The sequence below is a fragment of the Neolamprologus brichardi genome, chromosome 15 (genome assembly GCF_056152115.1).
Source record: "Neolamprologus brichardi isolate AB-2024 chromosome 15, ASM5615211v1, whole genome shotgun sequence".
NCBI lineage: Eukaryota > Metazoa > Chordata > Actinopteri > Cichliformes > Cichlidae > Neolamprologus > Neolamprologus brichardi.
In genome coordinates this window covers 8349676-8368212 of record NC_142118.1, presented here as the reverse complement: position 1 = coordinate 8368212, position 18537 = coordinate 8349676, and the positions used below count along the sequence as shown (strand labels likewise).

The window sequence follows — 18537 nt, the reverse complement described above, 5'->3', positions numbered from 1 at the left end:
ACAGAATGCGACAGCATGCAGGCACCTCAGCATCCATTGACTAAATTCATTCATGAGTCACAAGAGCGACTGCAAACGCTCTCATTGATAACATAAACTTTCCAAACTTCAGTCTGCTTTTGTAATCCCGTTCAGAATTCCCTGGGGAGTGTTTACTGAATCACAATCCTCAGAGATGCCACTAATCAGCATGTCTTACATGTCAACACATTATAAAAACTGACAAAGGTTGCACACAGCAGCAGAAAATTAAATTTGCCTCATTTTCCTTCTTATGAAAGCCAACCTTCCAAAAGGTGGTGCCAAACAGCTTTAAACCAACATACATCTTATTGTTAGTCTGCCTGGGTAGGCAGTACATTTGTATGCGCTGTAACCCAGCCTATTGCAGGGTGGGTAGGCAGTTATGAAATATTAAATATTTGTGATATGCTTTATTACTATGCTTTATGCTTTATTAGTCATAGGTGATTGTGATTCCATGTGCTGTTAAAGTGAGCTTTGTTAAGGCTTTTTCAGTGGTTCAGTACATTCATGTCACCTGGAGCAGTATAGGTACTAACAACCTTGTCTTTAACTTTTCAAAGAGGGGAAAAAGGTCATGTAATTATCATGTTTTTGATAACAAAATCCATGTAGGTCTACAATATCATAAGGCAATAAAAACAACAAAACAAAACTTTACAAAGAAATAGAATACAAGTTAAAAACCAACAAACAAACTGACACAAAATCAAAGAGCACACGCACCAACTAAAAGCCTCCTCAACACACTTGGATCTAATTCTGGAAATTTAAAAGACCTCCATCCATGGTGACTGAGATGTCTAATTGAGTTATAGACACTGAGAAAGTCAGACTTGTACTGGGGGCTAAAGTCACTGACTGGTTAAAGAACTAATAGCAGTATTTTGGTGGTAAATCTGGATTGAACTGGAAGCCAATAAAATGACTTCAGTACTGGTGTAATCTTTCCATGTGCGTGTCAGGACTCTGGCTGCTGCATTCTAGATGAGTTTACGTCATCCTACTGATAATTTGGATAATACTGCACATGGAGCATTACAGTAGTCTAAGCTGCTTGATATAAATGCATTGGCTACTTTCTCAGAGTCAGTTTGAGGTAAGAATTTTCAAATTTTTCATATATGTTTAAGTGGCAGAATGCAGTTCTGGTGACCTTATTATTAGGACTATCAAAGCTAAGATCGCCATCCAAAATCATTGTCTGTGTTCACCCTCCCCCCCCTCCAAAAGCTATGTATTAGGAGTTCTTATTTATTTATTTATTTATTTATTTTTTCATTTTTTTGATGGTTTATAGTTTTTTCAAAAAAAAAAAAAAAACTGTATTATTGCTGCACAGTTGTTTTTGCAGTGTTAGTATTATTTAGATTTCTTTTTTTTTTTTTTTTTTTTAATGTAAGCAGCTAGGTACAACTTCGCAACAGAAATATATAGGCATTTGAAGTGCTTAAATTATATTTTGTTTTACGATCCGGAAGTTGACATTAATTTAGCGCCCACTAGGAGCGGCTTTATTTTGTAAGACAGAAGCGGAAGGTGTCGTGTTTGTTACTACTCGTTTGTGTGCGGAGGAAGGGGTTTGTCCACAAATTTTACTATTATCCGCCTTATTTGTGTTTTGGAATAACATCACAGAAAAAGCGAAAGCGGTAGCTGGATTCTTAAGATACAAACACCAGCCATTAACTTGCTTTAGACAGCTAGTCTGCTAGTTAGCATAGCTGACAACTTTTCATTCATTGCTGCCTGTGTACTCTTCTTTGTTGCTAGCTAACGGACAGACCTCTTCACAACATTAGCTAGCTGACCAGTTACGAAATGTCGTTACCTCTTTGTTTTGCTTACAATCCCATATTAGTGCAGTTATTAGCGCAAACACCGACTCAGTGCATGTAGTTATGTTGAATTAGTTGCCGATTAGCTAGCAACATTTCCTCAAACAAGCTTATCAGTTGCATGAGCTATAACGCAGTTCATAATACAAAGCAACGGTCTATACATTAAACGTGTCTATAAGTAACGAATTATTGACGTCGAGGGTCATATTTTGCTGTTACTTTCTTGGTTGTTAGTAGCAGTAGAAAGTAGCTAACGTGTTAGGCTGTATCGGTTTATCGGGAAATTAGCTGGACGCTCAGCTAAAAGAATAATAATTGACAAAATAATATTTTCTTGCAGATATCTGAGTGATTCGTGCTTTGAGACACAGTCAAGTCTTTCAAGTGGAGGAGAACACCTTGCGGGCGAGGAGATAATTAGATGGTGGTGTGCAACTGAGGTGATAACTTAGCATTTTTACTTACACTAACATACTAACTCATGAATTCAGCAAACACAAAATACATCTGCAAAATTCTGATATAGAGCGGGCACCGCAATACATATTTTTATTAATGAATGAATACATATTCATTCGTGTAGTGCAATGCCCCTTGAAGTATTTCTGATTTGAAATTTCAGAAATATTTGAAAAATGGCTTCATTTGGGGTTTTTTTTTGTTTGTTTGTTTTTTAGCCCATCTTGTCTCCTTTCCCATCGGTGCAATAATGGTGAGGGGTGGCATTTTTCATGAATAAGTGAGAAGAAAAACCTCTGTGGTCCTCTTGCTGCACCACACACTTCCCCATGGATTCAAGCAATGATGAGGCACTTGATATTATTATCACCAATGTGGTGGCAACCTTTCGGACTCGGTGTCACCTCAACCTCCGCACCATTGCCTTAGAAGGAACAAATGTCATCTATAAGCCAGAAGTAGGGGTAAGTGTATTGTTATTGGTGAAACTAGAGAATGCTGCATTCATGTTAACAGTTAGAACCGAGACATGAAATTGTGACTTCTCTTTTTTTGTCCTCAGAAAGTCCTGATGAAGCTTCGTAAACCAATGATAACTGCTTCAATCTGGTCTTCAGGGAAAATCATCTGCACTGGAGCAACAAGGTAGACTGACACTCATATTGCAACATGCATACACACACCTATACCTAACTAAATGTCAAATTATTTGCTTCTTTTGGCCTCAGAAGTCTTGCTACTTTATTTGTGGGGCTGTACTGCTACGTCCCCTATCATATGCAACTAATGCAGTTAGCATTTCTCTCACATGAGAGCTGAATTACTAGTCCCCCGAATGAAATTTAAAAGTTTTGATTTAATTTAAAAGTACAGAGTAAACTAAATACTAAATTGGTATAACTATGTTTCAATTTATCAGCAGTGTAGAAATTTCAATAAGGGTTTGAGCTGTCACTTGAGAAAGCATCATGCCAAACTCAAAAGAAATCGGGTCAGACTTGAGAAAAAGAATTGTTTATGCTCACAAAGCAGGAAATGAATATACAAAGTTACCACATTGGATATCATCAAGAAATTCAAAGAGAGCCACAGAGTACTTACACAAGTGTGGCAAAGGTAGGAAGCAAAAGATTGCAAACGCTCTGGAAAGAAAAGTCGTGACAGATGTGTCTAAAGACCATCTCCAAAGACACTAGTGACTGACTTAGCCAAGTCAAGAATTGTGGGATGCAGACCAAGAAAAGCTCTACTTCTGCAGAAGAGACATCTTAGGGCAAACTGAAGCATGCTAAGAACAACCTGGAGAAGGATTATACATACTTAAAGTGCATTTTTTGGTCAGATAAGATCACACTAGAGCTCAGAGACACACCGTTTATGCTTGGAGAAAGAAGAATGCCATCCCCACAGTGAAGCACGGTGGTGGGAGTGCTGTGCTGTGGGGACGCTTCAATGTGTCTGGAACTGGGAAGGTGAAAGGAATCCTAAATAAGAAAGCTATGCGAAGATTTTGAAAAAAACCTCAAGCATTCAGCAGCAAAACTGGGTTTGGGTTGCTGCTTGGTCTTCCAACACTACACCGATGTAAAACATACACCGCTTCTGGTGTGGAACTACCTCCAGAAGACCAAAGTGAGCGTTACTGACTGGCCTGCACAAAGCCCTGACTTGCAGATCATTGAAAATCTATAGAATAAACTAAAGACCAAGGTCCATGCTAGCAGCCCATTAAATCTGAAGGAGCATAAGAGATTTACTAAAGAACAATAGGCTGAGACTGCTCAGGAGACGTGTGTGGGGCTTGCTGAAAACTACAATTAATGACTGGAGACTGTTATCCAGCAGCATCCACGCAATTGAAAATTAGCGTCGGGAGGCTAAAGTTTTTAACCCTGGTAGTTTTTGTCAAATATTTTTATTTCTCAGTCAAATAATGTAAGCAGCCCAAGTAAAACTAGAATGTGCATGAATAATATTTCTGTCCTCATCTGTATTAGCCCAGTTTAGAGGTTTTGATTGTAAGTATTACTCAATTACTCAAAGATGTTAGTTTCTGATTATGGTTTGTATACCAAGGAATTCATTTCACTGAGTTACGCTGCCATTTATCCGTTCTTTTCTCTTCCTTCTTTTTTTTTTTTTTTTAAAGTGAGGATGAGGCAAAGCTCGGTGCTCGCAGGTTAGCACGCTGTCTACAGAAACTAGGCTTCAAGGTAAGAATAATCACAGCAGCTGGTTTTGCATGGAAATACACAGTCAATCTGTTATTTGTTTAAACTCAGCCTACCTGAGCATTGTCCCAACTATTAAGACCACAGAGTCCCCATCTTCTGATGGTTGTTACTAGCACGGTAACGCACAGTGTCACAAAGCTCAAACTACCTGAAACTGCAGTTATCTACATTAAGGCCATAAAACCTAAACTGGATTTCTCCTTTAATTATTGGACCTAAAATAAAAAGAAGTGTAAACTCATAAATGCGTGTATTTTGTGTCTCATATGTTTATGCTGTCTGTTCAGGTGAGGTTTTCAGCCTTCAAAGTTGTGAATGTGCTGGCAGTGTGCTCCATGCCTTTTGCAGTCAATCTTATAAACTTCACGAAGAATAACCGACCCATTGCCAGGTAATGCAGTGCTGCTAAGTCACAACTGTTGCAACATTAATTAAAATCAATGCTATCATTGTCATCGTCATTATAACTATCCTGATCAAGCTGTAGCATATGTTTATCCACAGTCTTATTGCTTTATGCTGTTTTCTTTGGTTCATTAGCTTCATGGTGTGATACCATATTGAAAGAAAATAGTGACAACTGTGATTTCAAGTCCTGACATGAGCAGCAATAATGTGCAAGGTGAACGGGGAATAAAAGTTTAATGTTTGCTAGTGGAGGATGACCTCTAGTGGTTAGAGTAAACCTCACCGCATTGAGTGCATGTATCTGACACTACAGTGGAGTAAGCAGGCTGAAGAAGTATGTGTGTGTGTGTGTGTGTGTGTACTCTAGTTGTTGGATTTGGATTACTGTTGTACATGCTATCTGACAGAATATAGGCTGGCATCTAAACATGCATCATGTCCGTTACTCACAAAGCTGTAGGTATAACTTTTTCCGATGTGTACACATGTACTAAAAACTTTTTACCATTTGCAGTTATGAACCTGAGCTCCACCCAGCTGCTACATACAGGATCAAAAATCTAAAGGCGACTATACAAGTGTTCTCAACTGGCAGCCTCACAGTTACAGGTATCTCACTCCTTACGAGGCTTAACACACACAGACACATTAAGTATCTTACCCCTTTTTATGTACAGCTAAGAAGGCACATTGGCTTAAGGGATTGAGGTCATGTAAAATGAAAGCATTTTATAACTTGTTTCAATGAGGAAAGCGGTTTGTAAATAACCCAATTCCTCCAAGAATTTTACTCAAGCGAAATTGTTTTTTTGTGCTTCCTTTCGTGTGGTGCACTGTTTATCAGGCTAAAGTTGAAACCCAAGGCGGCCTTTTTTTTTTTTTTTTTAAAGCTTCTATTCCAGTTCTGTTGTTTTTCTTTGTCCTGATATATTTTTGCTGATCTTTTTCTGCTTTCACACCATCACTGGATGGCTTAGGACCAAATGTCCAGAACGTGGCCACAGCAGTGGAGCAAGTCTACCCGCTACTGTTTGAGTGTCAGAAACCCCGCTGCAAATGAAACGATGCAAGACTAAGGACTCGAGCTATTGAGTACTTAAAACGGACGAAGAAGCACCTTATCCTTGGAATTGCTTGCTTTGGTTTCATCACTATGTGGTAACAGCCACAAACGTCTGAACTCATTCATAGGCTGGGCTTGGAATACCACACTTGTAACGTCCTAAAATGTCCTCGTTATTTTTTACAAAATTTTAACGTTGTTGTGGAGTTGTTGGGATCTTGTGATTTTAACAGCCTAAACCTGCAAATGTCTTCCAAACTTAATATCCTTCAGCAGACACCCATCCTCCTCACCTGACAGTGAAGAGGCAGGAAGTTATTTGCTCTAGCTTATTTGCTTTTGGATGTCTCTGCATGGACACTTAAAGACCATTTTAAAACTATTTAAGATTTGGCGGTAACCACTGCTAATATGTATGTTAAGACCAACACGCCTCAACTCCAAAACTATACGTATATCTATAAATATATATATATATATATATATATAAGGTCGTCCCATTTTCCACTTCCTTTGGAAAAACCGCCGTCCAAGGTTTGTAGAAGTCCTGCACAGGTACTCTGTATTACCCGTGTTATTGCTAAAGGAGAAAAACAGCAGACGGAGAAGTGGAATATTATCAGTGTACACAATGTAAGAGCAGGCCGATATGCAGAAACACATCCACTTACAACTTAAACACACCTCAAATTTACTTCCTTTTGTTCACAATAAGGCACATTTCTTGTTGTTTCTTAATAGTTTTAAGAACATTTTGCAAATATGCTTGATGTATTTTAATGTTTTGACATGTTGAACACTTCTCAAAGGTTAAGAATATTTTCAGTTTTCAAGTGACGAGTTAAGCTGTTCATTGAACACGACCACTTGTTGGACAATATTGTGGAGATTTTTATTAGCAGAGGACTAAGAAATCATTAAAACACTGTCCACAATTGCCAGTATACACATACACACACACACACACACACAAAGTAGCAAAAACATAACATGAAAAAGTAACTGACTCATAATTACAAAAGCAGCCACTCTGGAGTCGTACAAAGTTGTATGGCAGCACTAACACTCGTCGAAAAGGTTTCGTAATACATTCATGAGGCAACCATGAGTGTTCGGACAGGCATAAAGGCAACATGTATGTATGTATGTATATAAATGCATCTGATAGGAAAAAATGTTGATTAAAAGCTTAGACATGCTGTTTAAATGTGTGTATGATGGAGTACTTTTTGAACTAGTGTCAACTGAAAAATTGTGGCACCTGGATTTTTGTATTTTGTATAAAAAAAAAATAAAAGTGAACAGGCAACCACTGGACTACTGTGTGGTGTGTTTGCTCCCCTTTGCATGACATCGTTTTTGTGCGTGTGAACATATCCCGAGTACATGTGGAGAAGGCACTTCCCAGTTGATTTGTTTTTTTTCCCTAGAATGTCTTCCATACTGTCATTAACGACTGAGATTTCCATGTCAGGCTTTGCAAACACACGTTGCAACATTTAAAAGGTGATGCAAGTCAAAGTACAGGTTATAAAATGTAAATGTTTTACTCGTGCATAGGGCATCCACTATAGAATTTGTATTCTTAAACTCATTACAGCATCGTACTAACAGAAAATAAAAGAAGGAATCGGTCTATATCACAATTCATGCCAAACATGGCTCCTGAACCTCGTGATTTGCTTTTTTTCGCCGATTCTTTTTAAACATTCAGTAGCCGGTCTTATACAGCTAGCTGCGTGTTCCCATAAAATGCAAATGAGGAGACAAACAATTCCTTCCATATTTCATGTGGGTTGGAACACGTCCACTAACATAACTGGTATGACTGGTTTGGCCCTTGTGTACCACCAATGGGCACCAATAAAATGACACTGTGCTTAGGAATAAGCTTGCCCTCCTACAAAGAACGAGTACCAGTTTGGGCTATTAGTGTTTGATTTTAGTTAATATAATGCCAGATTTGCTAGATTTTTTTTTTTACTCAAAACGGAGAAAAAAAAATGTAAAAACTGATGGAAATCTGAGAAAAAAAATTTTCTTTTTCTTGAATATAACAATTAATACTAGAACCTAATACTAGCTATGCTCATTTAAAAAAAATCAAAGGCTCCATGATGGGATCACATGTGGGCATCATCATCATCATCAAGAAGCAGCTGTAACTACAGCCAATATAGCGACGTAGATGAGATATATGGATATTTTTGATTGTATATTGTCTTGATCGTTGCTCTTGACTCTCAGGACAGGTGTTGTGTTGAGGTGTGTTTAAGTAGCCAGATGTTTGCTGGACTCTGTAGGTTTGCTGTCTTTGATCAGGCTCTCTTGAGGCTGAACCGGCCTGGAAATTCTCAGCTTAAAAGTCTTCCTGTCAAACAGGGAGTGGAGAAACAAGGTAAAAATCACTTTCACAAACCAGTTTACTAGATGTTGATGGCATAGACGTCGAATGTTCAAATTCAAATTCAAATTTTATTTGTCACATACACAGTCATACACAGTACGATATGCAGTGAAATGCTCAGACTGCTCGTGACCTAAAAAAAAAAAGACTATGAATAGGATAGGAAATAAATATGAAAATTAAAATGAAGGGTAAAGGGTAAATTTAGCTAGGAAGTGTTACCACTCACTTCTTAGCTAGCTCTTTTGATATCTCCTCCAGTGTGCGACCTTTGGTGTCAGGGACAAAGAGGATGACGAATACCAGCAGAACAAAGCTCATGGTGGAGTACACGAACATAACATTGGGCACACCAATGTTTTCTTTAAAAAACAAAAAACGAAACAATTAATATAATGCAATACCATACTTGCTGTATAAGCAACCCCGTTTCCCAAAAAATTGAGACATTATGTAAAAAAAATGAAACAAATAAGAAATGATTTGCAAATCATCCAAATTTAATTTAAAAAGTCCAAATGTTGACACTGATGAATTTTAATACGTATGTTCATTTTCCTTCAATAGACCAACAACACGTCCAAGCTATATGCCACTATCTTGCTATGAAACCTGGGATAACAATTAAGTTCCATGATTGCCCACAATGTTCAGGCAGCAGCGTATTAAAAGCAAAAACTGAAATTTGCACCATGAGTTCAGGAATTTGTAAGATCATATGAGTGCACTACAATATATAACATGCATAACTTGCACATCTTTGAATGGATTATAGCTGAGCAATGTATACAAGGACATCAAATGTTGCCATCTGGTCAACATCTACTTCAAGGAAGCTCTTGCTTATTTCAACAAGCCACTGCCAAACCACGTGTAAACAAAAATCTTCAAACAGTATTGCGCAGTAACTCAGCTGATTAAACAAAAATGTTTGACTGTTTGTGTTACCATAGCAACACTACTTGTCACACACTAAATAGTGCTACTACACCTCTGAGTGTTCCCTTTTTTTTTACCTGTCAGACTTACAGACTGACTTACGTAAGGAGACAAAAGGTCCCTAATTTGCAAGTTGCAGCAGTAATTATACAGTTTGGAACTTGCCCTTTAGCATGAATGGTAGAACTGGTTTGAGCATTGTTTGTGTAGCTACCCTACATATGACAGGGAGCAGTATTTAAATGCTATGCTTATTTAAAAAAAAGATAATGTCAACACATACACATACCGCATTGTTACAATAGTATGACTAAAAAGTAAAAGAGTCCAGGAGCTAAACTGGCTTCTTGCTTGCAGTCCAGACTTGTCAATCATAAAAAATGCACACAAATATTTGGCATTTTAGGAAACCAGAGCAACAGGTCTGCAATTGCTTTGAACGTTTCTCATTTTTGACATTTGGGCAACACAGCGATGCACTGGTAACGCTCATAGTAAGGTTTCTTATTTAAAAACTTCTGGACGCTTCTGTTTCTTTCCACAAGATTAACGATTTAGAGTCAAATTAGTCACAAGTATGAATAGTATGAACCCAGAAAAGTCTGGGTTTGTCTGTTTTCTGACATAATGAGAATTTGTCTAGGGTTTACCCTGTCTCTTTCTGTATGACGACTATGTATTTTAATTTTTACATGTTACTAATAAAGGAACATTTAAAATATAGCTGCATAACCTAGTTTAGGTCCACTATAGGCAAATGTTTGGCAAACAATACCAACCAGGTGCTAAAATAAAGAGATGCCAAAATGTGAACACTTACTAATTGGGTTAGGTGTGGTCTTGGGTTTGACCTTGGCAGTTCTGTTGGAGGATAGTAAAATTGTAAAAATTTGTTTTTTAAAATGATTATCACTTGTCAAACAGAAACTGTGTTAAATTATACAGAGTTTCTGTGAATTCTTGCACTAGTTTAAACATGTCTGGTGCAAATACATGTCAGTGTAGGCTCTCAGTCGTTCAGGCCATGGTAGTCTAAGGAGCTTGGAAAAGAAAGCGATTCGACTTTAAGTTCAAGTCTTTAAGTTTCTTAAAGATGTTTCACTTCTCATCCAAGAAACTTGTTCAGTTCTAAAACCAAATGGTTGAGAGTCCCAGGTATTTAAACCCAGCTGGAAATTTCTGTTGGGTTTGTTGATTGATCATGTGTCCCACCACAGGTAGGCAAGGTATGAAAAAAGGCGTGGCTCATTATCACCAGAGGTTTTAGGTGAAACCATTGTGAGACCCAATGAGATCACCTGATGTAAGATGTGAGTGGGGGTTGAGGCACCAGGGAAAGGATCTCAATGCGGCATTGTAGGTGGCAGAGAGTTGGTGTTGTGTAAGTATAGCTGCTGTAAGTATCGCACTACCACAACTAGCTAGAACCTACAATTTGTAAATTATAAGTAATAAAGTACTCACCCGTGATGGTGAGGAAGGTCATGGAGATCAGTAGATTTGTGGCCCAGTTTACAGCTGACACCACCGATACAGCTCTACCTCTGACTCCCATTGGAAAGATCTCACTGAGAACGACGTACACCACTAAAAAGAGATAAAGGACAAAAAAAAGAGGGGTATAAGAAATTCAGTCTAACTCGTTTTATTCATATAGCACTACAAGGATTAAAACTGGGAAGGAATGCCCTGCTGCTGGATGCCAAAAAATGTAAGTGTAGCAAAATCCATCTCAGATTTATGAAACCAGATGTCATGATCATTCATTAATTCAAACTTTAATAAGAGGAAAAACTTGACTTGAGCCCAGGGATAGTGTTTTTACCAATGCCAAAAACATTGGATTAACTTTCCATACACTTCTAAATAACAGGAAGTGGTTTTTGCAACCACGGAAGTCGTCCATTAGAAAAAATGCATGTTTGAAGCAAATGAGTTAGCTTCACTTTTCAGACTCAGAAGCAATGTCCATCTTATATATCCAGTCTCTAGATAAATACAGAGACACTGCATGTGTCTGTGAACCATAATGTACGGGTACTTACTTGGTCCAAGACTAATTGAGAAGGCTGCCACATACACCAGCAGGCTGATCAATGACGCCCACTTCAGTGAGGAAGACACTTCAACAAGAGTCCTTCCTCCTACTGATTCCCACACTGCATCATTCTCTGTTTTGAGCCCCTGCACCTGTTCAGTGTTCCACTGGTTTTCCAGGTGGGTAGACAAAGTGCCACTATTCTCAAAGTCTGTGAAGGTTTCGTTTAAATCCCATGGCATATGCGTGTTGTTTAGAGGGCTTTGGCTATTGCACAGGCTTGTGAGGTGAGTGTGACTTTGTAGAGTCAATGTACCAAGGGCAGCCAGCGACAATCCCATAGCGACAGCACCCACACACAAAAAGCTCTTGGGTCCCAATCGGTCGACCAGCAACACGGCAGGGATGGTACCAACTACTTTTACGACTCCGAACCCCGTGGAGGCCAGGGTTGCTGCAGCATCACTGTTGAAGCCAACGCTGCGGAGAAGTGGTGAAGCATAGGAAAGGATGTTGGGCTGTCCAGTAGCCTGCTGGAGGAAGACTAAGACCACACCTATTAGGAGCCGTGAACGCAGATTAGCTTTGGCACTGAAAAGCTCCAAGAAGCTATGCTCTGATTCTTCTTTCAGTCCAACCTGGATATCCCTGAGCTCCACTTCCACATGCTCCTTACTTGCGCATCTCATTCTGGCCAGCACTTTCTTCGCCCGCTCCACTTTGCCCTGAGCAACGAGGAAGCGTGGACTGGGTGGGAGGAATATGAGCGCACCTATTTGCAGGAGTGCTGGAGGAATTACTAGTCCAAATGTATAGACCCAGCCATGAGGTACGGTAGCAAAGGCGTAACTACAGCCGAATCCCAGCATTACACCAACAACCAACATCAACTCGTACAGCGTCACCAGGAGACCCCTCCTCTCCCTCGGTGAGATCTCTGCAATGTACAAACAAGCTGCTGTCCCTGAAAGAGATGTTCCCATGCCCACAATGACACGGCCAAGTGTCAGTGCAACAAAAGAAGCCACAGCGATGAGCACAACGGTGCCGCCAACTACTAGAACAGCACTCAGGAGCAAAGAGCAGCGTCGGCCGTAGCGATCTAAAAATGTTCCTCCAGCCAGGCAGACGAGGAGTGCACCGAACAGGTGGGAGCTGACCAGCAGTTCCTGTTCCCTGCAGGAGAGAGAGAGGAGGCCCCGCAGCTGCAGCAGGACCCCAGAGGTCAGCCCCATTTCGTAGCCCAACATCAGGCCGCTCAGAGAGGCCACTATGGCTGCAACCACCACCAGCCAGCTGCAGCCTGCAGAAAGGGACAGAAATACAGAGAACACAGTGAGAGAATGTATCTTAAGATGATAGCTATACTGAATTAAGCGCCAAGTGCAAGTTTCCAATGTCCTAGCTTCACTTTTTGTCCCAAAAAAACAAGACCAAGATTGTAGGTTAACCCAGCAAGTGGGCCTAGTTTTATTGTGTTGTGTTTTTCGAACATTATCAGTAATACAGAGAAATACAGAGAAAGGGTTGTGGGCTACATAAGGTAAGATGTGCGTCTAGAGTATCCAGGTCCCCCTGTCCCACATTCTGTGACAAAGTTCCACATTTGGACCGGCTCAAGTCAATGCCGCTCAACAGGGAAAATGGCATGTAAGAATGAAGTCACAATATGTGTCAATAATGCCTTTTTTGGCCTTAGTAACGTGTCCCGACATCATCCCTGTTCATTCTAGGTGGGATCCATGACAAGGCTAACGAACAGTCATTTACACTCACACCTACAGTCAGTTTAGAAATAAATCAGCTAAACTAACACACATCACTTTGGAGTTTCAACATACAAAGCCAGATGTTTCCTGCACAGGTGCTAATCACTGCACCCCCATGCCATCGCCAGAAACAGCCATTTAGTCTAGAATGGAGGAACAGGTTGAACCTTATTTGATTGGCCACAAAATGGACTCTGCCCCAGGTAAAATGCTTTTACAACATGTTACCCAATTCCTAAAACAGCTTCCAGAACACGTGTATCTGCCTGTAAACCGGATAAGATTAAAAGTTTTTAAATAGCATTTGACTACAATTAAGTAACTCAAAGGATTAAAAACTCACTTAAGGTGATTTGACACCATCTAATGTTTTCTTATGCAAGGACACAGTGCTGTGGCTTCATTTATTAAAGTTACAGTGTGTAAAATCCTACCACTAGATGTCTGTAGACTGTAGACTGCAATCAACTGAATTCTTTTCCTATCCCTCCCAATTCAAGTTCACGATCCTAGCTATGGTGGCCACAATGGAACAAATGTCTCTGACTGCTGTTCAGTTGTAGTGAGTGTGAATGTAACAGTGTTGGATTCGGACACTTAGCAAATAAACTCTCATACGATGTGTGAATGTAATCAAACTGTTTGCCAGAGGGAACGTGAGATACTAATGCTAGCTTATAACCAGCAGTTGTTGTTTAGAGACGAGGGTGTAATCGTGTTAGGCTGTCCTGCCAAAACACAATTAGAAGGGACGACCACTGTATTCAGTGTGGTGGAATGACATGGCTGCTTCCACAAACCAGCATCTGTTTCTGTGTATTTTTAATGTATTAATTCTAAGTTTTTGCAAATGTATCAATTCATAATTTATACAAAATTAGGATATATAATTATAAACTTACCTATGTATGTTAGTGAGTACAATATTATTTTTTTCTATTAAACAGATTAAAAAAAACTGTATCTTTAACAAAGGCTCATGAGAATTTTATGTATACTTGATACTATCCCTTAAGCAGCTACAAGCTACCGCTGGTCCTTTTTATTTGGTGGTTATGGCCTGTTGCAAAGACTAGTAGGAAATATTAACATCTTGAACAAGTATGTCCTAGACATATTTGATCTGAAAAAGGTTTACTTGCAAACTAATAAATAGTTAAACATTTAGATTTAAAAAATAACTGTATTCGAGAATGGATGCCATCTTCTTAATACTGCTTTGTTGTGCCTCACATTTAAACAGTAATACAAACAACCTGTATGGATCAGAATCAGAGTGTTGTAACATGTTCTTGTTTATAACTTGTCAAGCTCATATGCAGGATTAAGAACTTGGTAAACAGAGTGTGGAGGGGCAGTAGATGATATTGCGTAAGCTAATGCGGTACTGTGTCCGTTCACCTTCCACAACAAAAAAAACCTCTTAAGTAACAAATATTCAATCGAGTCAGGGTTTACGAAGAGTCCTCAGAAGGTTCACCCGACCATGAAGTCACTTTATTAGTGCTGACTGTGTGGAATTAGTGGTCAAGGATCAGAAGAAGAATGAAGCAATCTGGTAAGGCTGCGTGTTTGTGAACATGTGCTAGGAGTGCTTCACGTTGACTAATAGATTATTGTTACAGATGAAAGGGGAAGAAGATGACCTTAGCATCATCTTACATAATGCATCATATATTACATTAGGTGATAATATCCCTGCACCTGTTATTAACTGTACTTTCTAAAGCTATAAACACAAATGTGTGTCTAATGACCATACTGAGAGCTTTTATTAGACATGATTATTACATATGATGTTATTACACACCATTCAAGAAAACTTGACACAACTGCAAACTATTTAATGCTGCAAAGTTTGCTTTGACAGTTCAGCTGCAACCCCAGCCAGCACTCAGCCCCATATCAGTCATTTCCATTAAATGGTTGCCTAATAATAGGATTTTATGTCATTTGTTAGCATGTCACAGCCTGTGATACCTTAACTCAAAATTCACACTGGCGCACTTGCTAATACTGTTCTGCAGAACAACCCCACTTTTTTTGAAAAAAATTTGTAAGCTGTGACATTTTCACACACTGTTTGAAACAAGGAATTGTTTATTTCCAACCATGTGCTGGCCTACCTTACACGCACAAACACACGTTTACTGTGGCTGGAGGGTCCACCATTGGGAAATGTTTTTTGGCCTACCGTGACCTGTTAGCTGTCCTTATCTGACTACCAATGAAGTCCATGTACAGCAGAGCCAGTGCAGTGAAAGCAAAGTGTTTGCTTCTGCATCCAGGTCAAGTGCAAGCCTGGCAGTACCACACTTCAGTATCTGCGGTACTATTTTGCACAGTTTTGCTGATTAAAACTGAAAGATTAAAATAGTACACACAAGCAGATTTTAAGACACACATGGATGTACTATACACTTTTTACCTCAGAGGACACACAACCAGTTAGCCTGACTTCTGTATTCAACACGATAAGTATCTAAATATCATAAAATGCACTCTTTCCAACATGTAGTGAAGGCAAATAGCAAGGTGACTGATGTTTTTCCAAACAGTGGGTGGGCATTATGTGAAGAATCTGTGTCACATTTTTGGCACATAAATACATCGTGACTGAGACGCAAGAAATCAGACATCAGCACCTTTTGGCTTAATCATAAATCACTGTTCGAGAAGCTCAGCTCCGTAATCCTGCAATTCATTAAACTATTCTAAGAAGCGGGTTTGTCAAGTTATCTGGATGCTGAGCTAAACCTAGCTCCTGATTGATGCAAATTATTACTTGGAGAATCAATATATCTCAGTTTAGTCACTTATATTTCTAACATGTAGTTTAGTCACATATGAAGCTGACTGGGTTATGTTTTTAACATTATGGATGGGTACTTGCGAAGAGCCTGTTCAACGTTTTTGCTATTGTGCAACCAAGGTCAGCATGACCAGGACTCAAGCATAAAAAGCTGCCATAAACATGTTTTGGCTTAATCATAAATGAGTGTTTGAGAAACAGCTAATGTGAAGAAGTTGCTCATGCAGCAAATGCCTTTGTTTTGCTCCAGCTTAATAATCATAGGATTCATTTATCCATTCTAAGAAGCAGGTTTGCAGAGTTTTCCAGATGTTGAGCCAAATTATTACATCTCAGTTCCCCATCTAGACAGTATTCCTTGAGCAATCATCTACATCTTTCTTTAATGGGCAGCCAACACTGACTTTCACTATATGCATTCTTAGGGATTTAAGTGTTTAGCATTGTTCAGCAGAGAATCCCCCTTTTTTTGAACCCTATTTAGACTTTTAAATGACGTAAGATATAAGCTCTAAACGGAACATGCACATGCACACTTTTAAACCTGATAAAAGACAACATCAGTGGTTGTTCATACCTGGTTCTCTGGGTGAGGTCAGTTTTTGGTTCTCAGCTGAGGGTTTGCTTGGGAGGTAAGAGGTCATCCTCTTGGTTTCGCTGCTGGACTCCATCATTAACCGCCACTAACAATAGACCTACAAACAAGTACACACCAGCGTATTTAAACAAACAAATCATCGTGCAAAGGCAAGAAAAAATACAGCAGATATTACTCATGTTGCACAAGGACAGATACATGAAATTCTAATTCACATCAACATCCCAGGCATCATTATAAAATATCTATTATACAGTAACATGAACTGATCCAGACAGAAAACGACACATAATTAATCATCAAACAGGATCCCCAGTCACAGCTGATGACTCTTTGTGGCTCTGGCTGGGCACACCCAGGTTTCCCTGTCATACATACCAGCTGTGTGAAGCTCACCACGGACAGCTTCAGCTGGATCTGTAAGAAAAGGGCTGACGACTGTGTGGCATATAGTTGTTTAAAGCTGAAAGTGTTGCACGTGTTTTTTCAAAATCTCTGGAAATAGCTATAGAAACTGTGCTCTCTCCTTTACCTGTGACCAGATACTGCACTGTGATCAATGCTACTTCAATATTGCAACAGATCACTGTTATAATTAGTGATACTACAGACAAAGTCCACGATTGCGTGTTTTTCTGCCTATATAATGCATAAGAGTTGAGCTAAACCCTTGCAGTGCACTTCTGTAGAGGCTAGACAACACTGAGCACCAGGAATCACAGACGTCTTTAGTGCAAAAGCCCACGGCGCTCAAATACGGGTGTGTTTACGTGCAAACAAACCGTTTTTGCTACCTAAAAGTTTCTTTGAGCACACATTTAGGTTGTAATGACAGCCGAGCGCAGTGACATTATTCCTACCTGGCGCCACAGGCTTTGTTTCTGCTGTTGGCCTACGCCCGAGTCTGTCGGTCCATTCGTTCTCGTGTCCACACTTCCAGAGTTCCCCGGACTCCTCTTTCGCTCGTGTTACTGCACGCTCTCGGCTTGTTTTTGCTCAAGTATTTGCATAACCCCGCCCACTTATTCTCGCACTACCAATAGAAAACTATCCTTAGCCTCGGACCTCCTATCGTGACCTCTTATTGGAACAAAGTGTATCTCCATGTGCCCCTCCTAATGAATAATGCACACCCGAGTTTCTGATCTTTCTTTGATATGACTTCCAGCTGTAATCACAGACAAATATGATGTAGTGATTTCAGCTGTGATTCCTAATATAAAGCAGGCTATAAAAAAATGCACCTGTATCAATAATGCTCAGTCACTCATAAAGGCACTGGATGCATGGGATAACAAGCAGCCCGGCCACCTGCTGTTTACTGAGTTTCCCATGCCCTTTTTCTTCGACTGCTTCAGTCACACCTGCCGCTCTTACTTCACAGATGACAGAATGTGGCCTAACATGCCTGGGGAGCTCTCTTTGTGCTTGGCCTAGTTTCACTGATATGTATTTAGATGTCCCGACCTATATGATCCAGTCTGACATTTTTTTGAAACACCGTCATCTGATCCTCTTAGAAGTTTGCCAAAGGTGTGCACACATGCCTGCGCTCATAACCTATGGCAATATTTGAGTCAGCAAATACTGGACTTTTCATATCCTCTATTGAAAAGGGGGATATTTGTTATAAAGAATCTACCGTCTCATTTCCCGAGGTGCCTAATTTAACCAGTTATCTGATCATGTAACCCCGGAATGTCAAACATAAGGCCCGGGAACCAGAAGCAGCCTTGCGAAGACTGCAATCTGTCTCAGGGGTGGCTTTGGAAAATATGATGGACAACATATATTTTGTACTTTTAAATGCCACATTCCAGACATTCAGAATTGTCACTCCCCAGTTAGTGCTTTCCAGAAAATAACAGGAAAAACAGGTTTTGGTTCCTAGAAAGGTAGAACTATTCAGCTATCATTTGCAGTACAGCATAATACTTTTTTCCCA

At 39.7% G+C, this 18537-nt stretch overlaps 2 protein-coding genes across 4 annotated transcripts; one reads left to right on the top strand and one right to left on the bottom strand.

The window, feature by feature from the left end:
• Positions 1–1103: 1103 nt before the first annotated feature.
• tbpl1 (TBP-like 1) lies at positions 1104–7341 on the top strand. Of its 3 annotated transcripts, none has more exons than XM_087852021.1 (8): positions 1104–1123; positions 2206–2305; positions 2543–2788; positions 2887–2969; positions 4474–4537; positions 4846–4949; positions 5481–5575; positions 5944–7341. In XM_087852021.1, exons 3-8 carry the CDS (start codon positions 2654–2656, stop codon positions 6024–6026), a joined length of 564 nt encoding a protein of 187 aa, XP_087708147.1. In that variant the 5' UTR covers positions 1104–1123; positions 2206–2305; positions 2543–2653; the 3' UTR covers positions 6027–7341. The 3 variants fall into 3 exon arrangements, with proteins under 3 accessions (XP_087708147.1, XP_006797244.1, XP_006797245.1); XM_006797181.2 differs by lacking the exon at positions 1104–1123 and adding an exon at positions 1520–1604; XM_006797182.3 differs by lacking the exon at positions 1104–1123 and adding an exon at positions 1591–1676.
• Positions 6854–17579, bottom strand: slc2a12 (solute carrier family 2 member 12). The gene is made up of 6 exons (XM_006797183.3): positions 17453–17579; positions 16572–16689; positions 11421–12716; positions 10840–10962; positions 8666–8798; positions 6854–8400 (listed from the first exon to the last, which is right to left on the bottom strand). The coding sequence occupies exons 2-6, from the start codon at positions 16666–16668 to the stop codon at positions 8301–8303; spliced, it is 1749 nt and encodes a 582-aa protein (XP_006797246.1). The 5' UTR covers positions 16669–16689; positions 17453–17579; the 3' UTR covers positions 6854–8300.
• Positions 17580–18537: the final 958 nt, after the last annotated feature.

What these genes read in the sequence shown, in the direction of transcription:
- slc2a12 (XM_006797183.3), bottom strand. Translation starts at nt 16,668, where the DNA reads ATGATGGAGTCCAGCAGCGAAACCAAGAGGATGACCTCTTACCTCCCA. An exon ending in GACCTCACCCAGAGAACCAG is followed by an intron (nt 12,717 to 16,571) that starts GTATGAACAACC and finishes CCCTTTCTGCAG; the next exon opens with GCTGCAGCTGGCTGGTGGTG. An exon ending in TCAAAAGAGCTAGCTAAGAA is followed by an intron (nt 8,401 to 8,665) that starts GTGAGTGGTAAC and finishes CCTGTTTGACAG; the next exon opens with GAAGACTTTTAAGCTGAGAA.
- tbpl1 (XM_087852021.1), top strand. Translation starts at nt 2,654, where the DNA reads ATGGATTCAAGCAATGATGAGGCACTTGATATTATTATCACCAATGTG. An exon ending in TCTATAAGCCAGAAGTAGGG is followed by an intron (nt 2,789 to 2,886) that starts GTAAGTGTATTG and finishes TTTTGTCCTCAG; the next exon opens with AAAGTCCTGATGAAGCTTCG. An exon ending in TACAGAAACTAGGCTTCAAG is followed by an intron (nt 4,538 to 4,845) that starts GTAAGAATAATC and finishes CTGTCTGTTCAG; the next exon opens with GTGAGGTTTTCAGCCTTCAA.